This window comes from Microcebus murinus, chromosome 16 (assembly GCF_040939455.1).
Source record: "Microcebus murinus isolate Inina chromosome 16, M.murinus_Inina_mat1.0, whole genome shotgun sequence".
NCBI classification, from domain to species: domain Eukaryota; kingdom Metazoa; phylum Chordata; class Mammalia; order Primates; family Cheirogaleidae; genus Microcebus; species Microcebus murinus.
Window position 1 is genome coordinate 54,919,364 of NC_134119.1, and position 13,388 is coordinate 54,932,751.

The 13,388-nt window shown below is 40.3% G+C and overlaps 1 protein-coding gene across 2 annotated transcripts in view; it reads left to right on the forward strand.

The window, feature by feature from the left end:
* STX18 (syntaxin 18) overlaps positions 1-13,388 on the forward strand; it is a 129,872-nt gene that overhangs the window by 72,923 nt on the left and 43,561 nt on the right. For both annotated transcript variants that reach the window (XM_012739700.3, XM_075992958.1), the window contains one exon: positions 7,389-7,456. In XM_012739700.3, coding sequence (XP_012595154.1) covers positions 7,389-7,456 — 68 coding nt within the window. The remainder of the gene's footprint in view (positions 1-7,388; positions 7,457-13,388) is intronic.

Consider the following 13,388-nt stretch of genomic DNA (forward strand, 5'->3'; position numbering starts at 1 on the left):
GTGAAGCTTCATCTGTGTTTACAACGGCTCCTTATTGCTCGCATCACCGCCTGACACCTCCTGTCAAATCAGCAGCAGCATTGGATTCTGATAAGTGCACAAACCTTGGAGTAAACTGTGCATGCAAGGGATCTAGGTTGTGGCTCCTTATGAGAATCTAATGCCTGATGATCTGAGGTGGAACTGAGGTGGTGATGATAGTGCTGGAGAGCAGCTGCAAATACAAATTATTATCAGTAGAGACGTTTGACTGCACAATAAAATGTAATGCGCTTGAATCACCCCAAAACTATCACCCCGACCCTGATCCGTGGAAAAATTGTCTTCCGTGAAACCGGTCTCTGGTGCCAAAAAGCTTGGAGACCACGGGTCTAATTCATACAATTGTTATGGGGGTAGAAGTAACAGAGCACATGTCAAGCAGTTGTGGCACACATGTGGCTGGTGTTTGGTAAGTACTGATCACAACCGGATAAAATTAGGTGTGTAGTACATGGTTGAATATAGATACAATACAAGAAGAAGAGAACAGGTTGATAGTTGATATTGCTTACTTGGATTGCTTTTCTCAATTTCCAGGCATCCTGCTTGTGAATTTAGTCCTGGAAAATTATAATTGTGACCTACCAGAAATCTCTATTTAACTTTGGTCATTAAGAACTCAAGCCTCATAGTCAGAGTGGTTTAGTTTAATTCAGGTCAACCCATGTGTTGCTGAGGAAATTACTTATCCTCTCTTTGACTCAGTTTTTTCATCTATAGAACAGACATGTTAATACTACATCCTAGGGATTGTGGGGACAAGTAGATGAGCTAATGCACATGTAGCTCTTGGAATTCTGCCTGTCTCAGAGTAAACTCTCAAAGAAGGTTGTGTTGTTGATTTTTTTTAAGCGGCATTGATCCTGTAAAATGGAACTTAAGCAGATTGCAAGTACTTAGAAATAAAGTAGGCAGAGATTGTTGGGATTTAGTTGTTGGTTTAAGTATAGTTATTACCAGTTTAATAGCAGAAAATCTGCTATTAAAAGAAAGTACTAAATGGGAGGGTTTTTTGGTTTTTGTTTTTGTTTTTAAGACAGTGTCTCACTCTGGGCTAGAGTGCAGTGGTGTCATCATTGCAACCTCAAGCTACTGGGCTCAAGCGATCCTCCGGCCTCAGCCTTCCAAGTGGCTGGGAGTATAGGCACATATTACCATGCCTGGCTAATTTTTGTAATTTTTTTGTAGAGATAGGATCTTACTCAGGCTAGTTTCAAACTCCTGACCTCAAGTGATCCTCCTGCCTCAGCCTCCCAAAGTGCTAGGATTACAGGCATGAGCCACTGTGCCTGGCCAAGATTTTTAAAAATAACATTTTATTCGTTCATTTAACTGACTTTATTTGGCCATTGTCTCCCTTGCCTGGCACATTTCTAATAAACTAAGCTTGGTGTGTATTGTTAAAAAACAAAACAAAAAAACCCATATTTTATTATGGAAAATTTTAAATATATACTAAATTAGACAGAATAATGTAAGATACCCCCATGTATGCATGTACCCATCCTCAGCCACTAGCAACTCATGACTAACCCTGTTTCATCTGTTCCCTCCCAGCTCCCATATTACTTTGAAGCAAATCCCAGGCATTTTGTTAATATCATTCATTTGTAAGTTGTTCAGGATATATCTCTAAAAAATAAAGATTATTTTAAATAAACCATAATCCTAATATATAATATCATTATGATATCTAAAAAAATTCATTTTAATTGCTTAATATCATTAAGTATTAAATGGGAGATTCTTTAACCAGTAAAATACCAATAATATACAGTGGACATTAAAATGACTTTAATGTCAAATGAAACTAGACAACGTACTCCTTAGTTTACCAGTACTGAGGGAGCCCATGCCAGTTCAGCATAATTAGGGGTTCCAGTTCCAGCTTTATTGGTAATATCTCCTCTCAGGGCTTTGGTTTCTTTCCACTAGAAAAATAACTATTTCCACAGATTGATGTCAGAATTAAATAAAATAACCCATTTACAAGCACAAAGAAGACATTAAATAAATATTGTATTCCTTTCCTTTTTTCTTTTGGCTATAGTTTAATTCTTGCTTTAGACTATAGTTTATGATAGAAATACAGGATTCTCTATTCTTTGTCCCTACCCATTCTCTGGTAGAGACATAATTAAGACAGTATGACAGTGTGATCAAACCATAGCTTACTGTTAGCAGCTCTTTTCCGTGGTAGGCCATCAGTCAGATGGCAGATTATCCACTTCGTGGGGAACAGATGATCTTCTTGTGAAGCACATTAGGTTGCCCAGTCTCGGTAGATTTTAGTGATGCTGTGCCTTCTGAATATACCTTACTGACTTTTCTAGGAGAACTATTTATTTGCACAAACAGCTGGCTTGTCCTTCTTCTTCTTTTTTTTTTTTTTTTTTCGGATAGTTGGAAGTCAGTATTTTTTTTCTTTCTTCTTCATTTTTTTATTTACTCAGTTACCTAAGTGCAGGATGTGTGATACCTTTGATACCTTTTTAATCCAACTAGTACATCAGGGTTTATCAGATCTTGAAGCCTTTTTTTCTGTTGGATTTTCTTTTCCCTCCTTTCTCTCTCTACCCCCCACAACTTTAGCCCTTTCCAACATACAGGCACAACTGAGATACAAAAATGAATAGGAGAGAGATGCTGACTTGAAGGAACTTAATGGAAGTCTAGTGGGGGTCACAGATAAACACTTCTCATGTAATACAGAAAGAGTAAACAAGTATCTACAGATAATGTGAAGTCTTCATAGACAAGGTGCCATTTAAGCAGAACCTGGGAGGACAAGCAGGGGTTCTTTGAGTGTATTAAAGGCTTTTTAGGCAGAGGAAGAGCAATCACAGAGGTATGGAGCAGTGAGGATGGTGTGTTCCTTCTGCTGTCCAGTCCTGTGAGATGCCTCACAACACAGGTTTGGTCACCAAAGCCCTCTTTATTTTAGCTCTTATGTCTTGTCACCTACCTGGTCCCTCAGAGACTTCGCAAGGGATCTCTTCCTTCCTCTCATGCCCTTTTCCCTACATCCCTTCCTCATGTTTTTGGTGGGATCAAGACTGTAAGAAATTAGAACTAGTTTTAGATCTTAAGAGGTAAATTCACTTTTATTTTACTCTGATTTTTTAAATCAAACTTTATACTGGAATGGCTTTTTCTTTTTAGAAGTAAGAGGCATTTGCATTCTCTTTAGGTATATGCATATTCCTACTTTATCATATAAGTGGCCCTTTAAAAATTATATATATTATTCTATATATATTATAGAAACATTAAAGATCCAAAGCATATGACTATTTAACCTCTCTAAAATTTACAAAATATGAGGGGCATGCCAGAATTGTATGAATATGCTGTCTTTGGCAGTTTATTCACAAAAATATGACTAAGCCTGGCTGTAAATAGATCAGAGCTTGGCTGAGAATCTTTATAAAGATGATGGTTAGTCATGTCAGCTGACTGTCACATCATTCTTTACAAAGATAACCTTACCATAAAATGTTATTTGGAGACTTAAGTATGCTGATTTAGATAAATTGTAGAAAGACCTATTGAACTTTTTTCATTGTTATAGGTTTGTTATTTTTTTTTGTATATTTTTTTAGGAATTAATAGAAATTTCAGAACTCTCAAATGTCTAAAGAAATCTTATTCCTTTATTTTCAGTTTTGGCATTTGAAATATGATTTTATACATTGTGCTCATGTTAAGTATTCAGTTATTAGACTGATGTTATTTATTAAGTGAATAATTAACACCTCTTAATTTCTCAAGAATTCCATTTAATTCTGAAAAAGCTTTACTGTGTTTTAATAAACTCATTTTATAGAAATTTGCCATTACAGGGCATATGAAGTTGGGATCACCTTTGTTAGACTTTAAGGAAAGTCTTGTAATTATGTTCTTGTGAGCTGCCTGAGGAGTCTGCTTGCTCTTGACACTCAGCCCCAGGCCCATTCTACCCTTATAGACAGTGCGAGCTAAAAGTGGGGGTAGGCAGCTGGACCTAGCCTGTGTAATAGATTCCCTTGGACTTTTAAAAACTTTTTATGGAAAACTTTATGAACCCTAAAAAAACTGTTGTGGATATTAAGGCTCTTATAAGGTATATTAGTTTCTTATTGCTGCTGTAACAAATTACCACAAACCTGTGGCTTAAAACAGCACAGATTTAGAATCTTACAGTTCTGTAAGTCAGGTGTCTTGATTCCTGGGACTCCCTGGGCTTAAAAAATCAAGGTGTTGGCATGTCTGTGTTCCTTTCTAGAGGCTCTAGGGGAGATCCATCACTTTGCCCTTTCCAGCTTCTAGAGGCTGCCCACATTCCTTGGCTCCCTTCCTCCACCTTCAAAGCCAGCCACGTTGGACTGAGTCTTTCTCACCCTGACTCTCTCTTCTGCCTCCCCCCTCCATGTTTAAGGACCTTTGTGATTACATTGGGCCTACCTGAGTAACCCACGATTTATCTCCCTATTTTAAGGTCATCTGATCAGCAACCTTAATTCATCCTGCTACATTAATTCCCCTTTGCCATATGACCTAACATATTCATAAGCTCCAGGAATTAGGAGTTGGATATCTGGCAGGAGGTACAGAGGGGGATGGGGCTAGGAAGGCATCATTCTACCCACCACAGCAAGTGTAATCCTTCTGGGATTATTCAGGACCCACTATTTATTCAGTATTAATAAAAGTTGTGAGGCTCTGCTTTGCACCAGGAACTGTATCTTTCCATGCTCTGGGAAAAGAGAGAGGACTCTCTACTCTCTAGGGGCTTGCAGTCTGGTGAAGGGAAATCAGTCTGTGAACTAGTCCTCGTGGTCATCAAGAAGGAGTAGGTGCTAAAATAGATGCATATGCAGCATTTTATGAGGGAATGGGATCTGGCTATGACTAAGAGTGTGGAATGGGTAAGAAGAAAATGAGAATCTTAAATGAGAAGGAAGAATTTGACCTGGAGGGAATGGTGGGTAGGACATTCCATGGACAGTGAGAACCATGAGTGTGCAAGTGACGGGAGGCCTTGGGACTTGGAGCCTGAAGCCTGGGAGGAGTGTGGCAGGGCTTTTGGGGCTGAATTGTGAAGCTCAAACTACAGCTTAAGTGTGTATTTGGGGGTTTGGATTTACTCCCATTGGTTAGGTCCTGCTGTGATGCATTGGCTGCCCCTTTTCAAATCAGCCTGCAAAGCTGCTGAACTAGAATTCACCATTGCCAAATGTATTATACTCATCACTCCCTCTGCTTTTCTCATTTATACTGTTTACATGGCCCCTAAAGAGAGCTGAGTTTGTTACCTCTGGTAGGTAAGGGTTGAGGTAAGGAGATGGAAACCATTGAAGGTTTTGAAATAGAAGAGTAACTTGATCAAATCTTGTATGTGATGCAATAAACCTTGCTGGCATATCTTAAAATTTTTCTCAACGGACTTAAAAGTCCAATTTCATGATGTAGCTTAAGTGGAAAATAGGAACAAGAATGTGAGGAGGATAGCTGTGGTGTACTGGAAACATGCTGAATTTAGGCTCAGACAGTCCTGAGCTTAAATCTGAGCTCATGTACTAAATGTATAACCTTAGACATGGCACTTAGCTTCTACAAGGTTCACTTTCCCAAGCTGGTCAGTGAGAACACCGATAATTCATGGCCTCAGCAGGGCTGTCGGGGAGAGAGAGAGAGAGAGTGAAAGAGACTGCATGTGAACGTGCCTACCAGTGCCAGGGACATAGGACAGACTCTCAATTATTGTTATCTGTTAAATAAATTGAGGCCATACTTAATTTTTTTTCTTTTGTTTATGCTTTTAAAATAACTTAAGGTGTTTTTCTGAACCGCATTTATAATAACAGTCCAGACTATGTGGGAAATTTAACTGAACCCTTACTGACCTATCCCCTGACAAACCCTGAATGTTTCTTTGGTGATAAACTCCATTTTGTGTTTAGGCCTGAACTCATTCCACAATGAGTGTTTATTGATCACCATTTGTGCTTCTTATGCTTAGAACTGTAGGGAAAGCTGGACAGCCCCTCCTTGCGTAGTTCAAAATGCCACTGACAAAGAAGCATGTATATAAAAGTTAAGTCAAGGCTGGGCACGGTGGCTCATACCTGTAATCCTAGCACTTTGGGAGGCCAAGGTGGGAGGATCACTTGTGCCCAGGAGGTCAAGACCAGCCTGAGCAAGAGCAAGACCCAACCCCGTCTCTACTAAAAATAGAAAAAATCAGCCAGGAGTGGTAGTGCCTTTCTGTAGTCCCAGCTACTCGGGAGGCTGAGGCAAGAGGATCACATGAGCCCAGGAGTTTGAGGTTGTAGTGAGCTAGGCTGATGCCATGGCACTCTAGCCCGGGTGACAAAAAAAAAAAAAAAAAAGTTAAGAATACATGTCCATGAATAATTTGAGTACCAAATGGGGGTATCCAGAAGTCCTGTTAAGTTTGTACCAAGAGTAAAACTCAGCCTGAGTTGGTCTTGACAGAAAAACTTTTATGAAGAGATGAAAGTTCAAACTTTGCAAGGCTGGCGCCATGTGTTTGGAATGAGCACAAAGGGCTTGAGTAGGAAGCTAGACTGAGCAGTGGTCAGAGGACAGGAGCAGGCCACTGCTAGTTAATACTCCCTCCTCTGGAAGTACTTTTGTCCCTGTTAACTATGATCTGAGGTTTTATTCCTTCTTCTTTATTTTATTTGTTTATTTTTGAATCCCTAGCTTCATGCGTAGTACTTGACACATGGAAGGTGCTTTAGAATAGGGTTTTATTGTACTAGGAATGAGCCATCATGAGTACAGTGCTTTGTACCTGTGTCTTCAGATTCTTTGTGCTCATCCATGGATGCAGGCCATAGGGAAGATGGGAATTTGCTGTGTAGGGATAACTCAATTGCTTCCTAAATTTTTTTTTAACTCTGCTGCTCTGCATGTTCCCTGTTTATAAAGCTGATGGCTTCAGCCTTAGAATCCATCCCCTAGAACACAAGGAAGAAGGAATACTTATCTGTAAAATTTTTTATGTAAGACACATAAAGAAAGGAATTGACCTTATTGGACATGTCCTGTGTAATTACCAGACATGCATTATCTCATTTAATCTCTAAGTTCTTTAGGGATCATCTATTCATAATGTCATAGATCAGGATAATCAGTGGTGAAGGAGCCATCAATAACAGACCAAGGCCCAGCAATGTTAACAAATTGGTGACTATGCAAGAGTTTAAAACTAAAGTTGCTCAGTTTGTAGCTTCAAAATCTTCTGCAACCTGCATTCCATTCTCTATTAACTTAAAATTCATTACATGAGTATAACATATCTATCTATATAAACTGATTGCTTTCTTTTTTAATTTTAGATATCTCACATTGGCAAACTGAGAGATTTTCTTCTGGAACACAGGAAAGATTATATTAATGCTTATAGGTAAGTGTACATTTTTTACCACGACTTTGGTGGCTGTGTTCTGTTCTATGCCTATATTCCTTCTGAGCTTTTTGTCCTTACTTTTTACTTAATAACTTGGAGTTGTAATGGGGAAGATCAGTTTGGCAGTGGAAGAGTACTCTGTGTCTTCAAAGTCATGGTATCACAACAGCAATATCTTCTAGTCTGTTTGTACCTCTCTGTGTACTATTATTTCCTATCAAATGAAGTTCACTTCATGAATACTTACTAGAGTAGTGTATGAAGCCAGGGACACATATAAGTGTATCATCTGAATTTGTGGAGAAATAAAGTTTTCATGGCTCTGCTAGGCTGTTTTTGCCCATATTTCATTGTCTCAGCCTGTGACACCAGTTTTGTTGTGGTGGTGATGTTCTCATGAGCATTTTTCAGTCCTCATCCTCATGTCACATGTCACTAGGTCATGTCTTCCTTGCCAATTCCCAGTCCTTAGTTCTGATGGTCATCTCCTTCTGTCCTTCCAGGCCTTTTGGCACCTGTTGGAGACAGCCACAAGCCTGCTTTGGCATGGCCTTCATTTCTTAGGGCACTTTTTTTTTTTTTGAGACAGAGTCTCACTCTGTGGCCTGGGTGAGTGCCGTGGCATCAGTCTAGCTCACTGCAACCTCAAACTCCTGGACTCCAATGATCCTCCTACCTCAGCCTCCCAAGTAGCTGCGATTACAGGCGCATGCCACCATGCCCAGATAATGTTTTCTATTTTTAGTAGAGACAGAATCTCGCTTTTGTTCAGGCTGGTCTCAACTCCTGAGCTCAAGCGATCCTCCTGATTTGGCCTCCCAGAGTGCTAAGATTACAGGCATGAGCCACTATGCCCAGACCCTTAGGGTACTTTTGATGAATCTTCTTATTCATCCCCTAATGTAACTCATGGGGACATTCCTCATGGAAAACTCAGTCCAGTTTCTACTCAGTAGCCTGAGTCTTTTTAAAATATCAACTGGATTATGCCACCACCTGAGTAAACCCACCACTAATACCCCATTGCAGTTAGCATTAACACCAGCCTCTGTACTATGGTCTCACCACTCACGATCTGGCCCCTGCCTTCTTCCCTGGGCTCATTGCAAACCTCACTGTCATCACGCTGCAGACATGCCAGCCTTCCTGGAAGGTACTGTGCTCTTTTCAGCTTTAGAGCTCAGGCGTGTGCTTTTCTTCCTCCTCCCATGGCAATCTCCTTTTCAGACTTAAAGCTTCAACTTTAATATTCCTTCTACCAAGAGGCCTTCTCTGACTACCCTTTATAAATTAGATCTCTTCTGTTAGTTAGTTTTTTTTCTCCACCCTATATATTTTCTTCATACCAGTGATCATAATTTATAATTAATAATAATAGTTTATAGTTTATTATCTGTCTTTGTCACCAGGCTGTTAAGTTTCATGAGGTCAGGAACCTTGTCAGCTTTTCATCTTGTTTCCATAGTGCCTCACCCATATTTGGCACTCAGAAAGTAGTTGCTACGTGAATGATTGATTCACTTACAGTCCTAAAGTCCATGACTAGCCCAGTGGTTCTCAACCATGGTGATTTTGCACCCCAGGGGCATTTGGCAATATCTGAAGATATTTTTCTGTGTCCCAACTGGGCAAAGGAGTGCTACTGCCAGAGACCAGGGGTGCGCAAAACCTCCTATAATGTGCAAAACAACTGTCCACAGCAAGGAACCCTCTGGCCCAAAGTGTAGGTAGTGCTGACATTGAGAGCCCCTGTTCCAGCCCAACACCCTCACTCTGCACATTAAGCTCTTTTATTCACCAGAGATTTGTCGAATGCCTGTTCTGTGCCCAGCACTCTTCTAGATGCTGAGGGCACATCAGGGAGTAAAATGGACAAATATTCCTGCCCTCATGCTTCTTGCATTCTAGTAGGCTGGCAAAGACAAGGGTGCATTAGGTGATAGGTCCTATGAAAAAAAGAAAGAATAGAACAAGGTGACAGGGATTGGAGTGTGGGGAAGGCTTGTGGTTTTTACAGAGTGGTCAGTACAGGCCCCTTGAGATGCCCTCGTGGCCTCTTCTGTGAAGTTTGGAAACTCTGTTAGGATCTCTCTCAGGTCCCTCCTCACCTCATCCTTCCTTCTTTATACCTGTTGTAGAGAAATCTTTCTCTTCTGTTTTTAAAGATAACTGTCTTTCTGTGTCCTTTATCTCACCACTCCCACTGCTTCTAAAATATTTGTGATTCACGTCTAATCTTCTTGATCATCAGGCTCTTTTCTCCTCTTCCTGTCCGCGTTTACACTGACCTTGCTTCCTTCTCAAGCCACAGGCACTTATCCCCGTCTTTGTTTCGCTTCAGGACCAGCCAACTTTCTGAAAGAGCCAGATAGCAAATACTTCAGGCCTTGTGGGCCCTATATGGTTTCTATCACATATGCTTTTGTTTTGTTTTGTTTACAACCTTCAAAAATGTAAAAATCATTCTTAGTTCTCCCAGAAACCAGGCCTGTGGGCTAGATTTGGCCAGCGGACTGTGGTTTGCTGACCCCTGGTACACCACCCTTTGCTTCACCCTAAGTCACTCTTCCCTCATCATGTCAGGGCTGGCTCAGGTTCCTTCACTTCTGAAACTTTTCTCCTGGAGCTCATCTGTCACTTCCTAATCACCAAATCCAGTACCTTTTCCTCAAACCTGAATATATATGGAATCATATAGTACACACTCCTGTGTGTCTACCTTCTTTCACTAGACATCTTTTTGAGGTTCTTCCATGTTGTTGTGTGTACAGTAGTTTGTTACTTTTTTTGCTTTGTTTATTATTTATAATATTCCATTGTGTGAAATTATCACCATATGCTTATCCATTTATCAAATAGAGAATATTGGGTTGTTTCCAGTTTAGGGCTACCATGAGTAAAGCTGCTATGAGTAGTGTCTCTACAAGTCCTTTTGTGGACATATGTATTCATTTCCCTTGAATAAGTACCTAGAAGTGAAATTGCCAGGTCATACATATAGTAGGTGTGTGCCTAGCTTTAAACTAAACTACCAATCAATTTTTCAAAGCAGTTTTACTGTTTTATACTCCTTCAGTTGCTTCACATCCTTGCTAGCATTTGGTGTGGCTATTCTTTCATTTTAACCATGATAAGAAAGTGTACAAGTGTATCTCACTGTGTGTCACACTTGTCTTTCTCTAATGACAATGCCAGGGAGCATGCGTGGCCTTCTCAGCTCTTCTTCTTTGCTCCAGCCTTTGCCCTATTGATCACCATGAATTTCTTGGAATTTCTTGCTCCCTTAACCTCCATTCATCTCTTGGCTCCTCACACACTCCTCGTGTTGCCTCTTTGTCCTTCATCTACCCCCATAAGAACTCCTGTATTGTGTTTGGGACCCTTTTGTCTTATTTGTCCCGACTGTGCTTAGAAAAAAATTTCTATCCATCATTACTTGTCTACCCACCCCCTTCTCTGTCCATCTTGAAGGCCTTCTCCATGTTAGGTACTCTGATAAGCACTAATTAATATTTTATCTTAATTGGTCCTCACACCAGCCACATGAGGAAGACACTGCTATTAAGCCTGTGTGACAGTAGGAAATGGAGTGTAGAGATGAAGTAACCTACTGAAGACACAGCTGGTGAGCTGCTGAGCCAGGGCTCGGTGGTCTGACCGTGGAGTCCACGCCCTTCCCCACCACACGCTCCTATACATTGTCACAGTTCTCTCTCTCACCACTATGCCAACAGTTCCTCAGTGCACGCCATGAACCACAGGTACCCTTAGTTCCCTGTTGTCACTGTCCTGCCTGCCCAGTGCATGCAAGCAGCACAGTCTCCACACACCACTTTTGCCCACTCCTTCCTTCCCTGGAGAGGATGTCATGCAGTCTTTGTCACTTGCCTGATCTTTTGGTTCTCAACTCCCTGCTCCTTGTCGCTTCCCCTCCGCATCTGTCTTAAAGGCACAGCTGTCATCCTGTCCTTGTCACCGTGGATATGATCACATGGTTCCCTTCTTCAGATCCCTTCTCTGACTGCAGGATATGACCCATCTATACTTCTTAGATAAGCAAGACTTTTCACTAACCTCATCCACTCTTCCATCCTCTCTCCCCCTTCACGTGCCCTGTAGCTGCATTCAGAACAAACATTTTTTCCGCCTCTAGGCCTCTAATCACACTGTCTGCTTGGCCTGTTGCTCTTGACTCCAATCTGTACATGTCACATGTTCACATGCTTCCATTCTAAAAGACCCACTTCCCACCACCACCTTCTCGTAGAGGCTGTCCTGGCCCTGCCTTCCTATCTAAAAGCTGTCTCTCCTGCCTTTGAACTCTGATAGCTCTTTTTCTGTGCTTTTCTTATGATATTTCTCAGATGTGCCTGGTACAGTAGTTATTTGTCTGTAATCTCTTCCATTAGGTTTCTTGAAATGAGAAACCATCTTACTCATCTCTGCATGTTTCACAATGCCAAAGTTTGATCAGCTGATTCACTCATCAGTTCATTCATTCTGCAGACATTATTGAGTGCCTACCATGTGCTATACACCATGCTAGACGTAGAGTATAAAATAGTGAGCAATGGCAAACACGGTCGTCCTTGCCTTCATGGAGTCATGGAGCTGTTAAGGGATTCATGCAAACAGGTTAACACTGCAGATGTGACAGGTACAGCAGAAATAGAGTACAAGTAGCTTTTGAGGAATTTAGCCTTGTCAGGGAAAGTATCCTTGAAGAAGTGACACTTGAGCTGAGGTCTGAAAGAATAGGAGTTACCTAGGTAAAAAGGAAGGAAGGAAATTCAAATGCAAAAGGATTGAAGACAGTGTCTGTCCTATTGTAAAACTGAAGACAGTGTCTGCCCTATTGTGAAACATGCTGAGATGAAAAAAACAGTTTCTCACTTATAAATATTTATTGAACAGATGAAGGAATGCCATCTAAAATACCATTCGAAAAGAGGGTTTGATTTTTAAAAAGATAGAAAGCATTTTGACCAAAACTTCCAAAGTGGTTTTTGGAACAGTCCAGCTGTCCACAGACACATGCACATTGCAGTCTAGCCATCTTGTCTTCTGGTCTTCCCTCAGCTCCATTCACACCTGGCTTTAGGATGGTGTTTTGCTACAGTACACATTTTCAAATGTATTATGTAAATTAATGGAAAAGTTAGATTTGACAGAGATGAAATTAGGAGCATCTTTTTGGGATCTCATCTTTATAAAATAAGGGGTGTTTATATTTCAGAAGCCTTCCTCTCACAAAGTTAAGAATATAAAAGAAATCCTCAACTTTTTAAAGAACTTTGTCAATATATGCAAAAATGGAAAAGGTTCACATAAATTATTCAACAGAGAAAAATAACCCAAGTGAATTTTAATCCCTGATGCATTGTCTGCTTATACTTAACATGAGAGGCAGTTTTATACTTTTAAGTGTGTTTCATTTGTATTATTTTGGAATATACTAAAATAATTATTCTGATGCTTAGTACCAAGAAAACCTTATTTTTAAGTTCTCAGTTAAAATTATTGGTTAACACTAGGTGGCAGTGTATATTTTATTTCTAAAGGCATATATGCGTATGAAATACTAATTTGGTAGGCAGTAGAAATGAAAGCTACCATGATTTTGGAAAAGTTTATAAAACTGATATATACCTATCAATTTCCAACTCCTTTCTGTAGTATTTGACAACTTTGGTTAAAGATGTGCTTATGGAGATCTTTCATAGAAATAAATCTGTTGTTCACTTCCCTTTGTCTGGAAGAAACATCCAGCAAGGTGAATGCTTTGAATGTTGTTTGGTTCAAGCCATTCCTTATAAGCCATATGAATCTGAGAAAGCCATTTAATCTGTGAAACTCGGTGTCTGCTTCTAAACCAGAGGTCAGCAAACTATAGCCTATGGGCCAAATCCAACCTATTGCTTATTTTTGT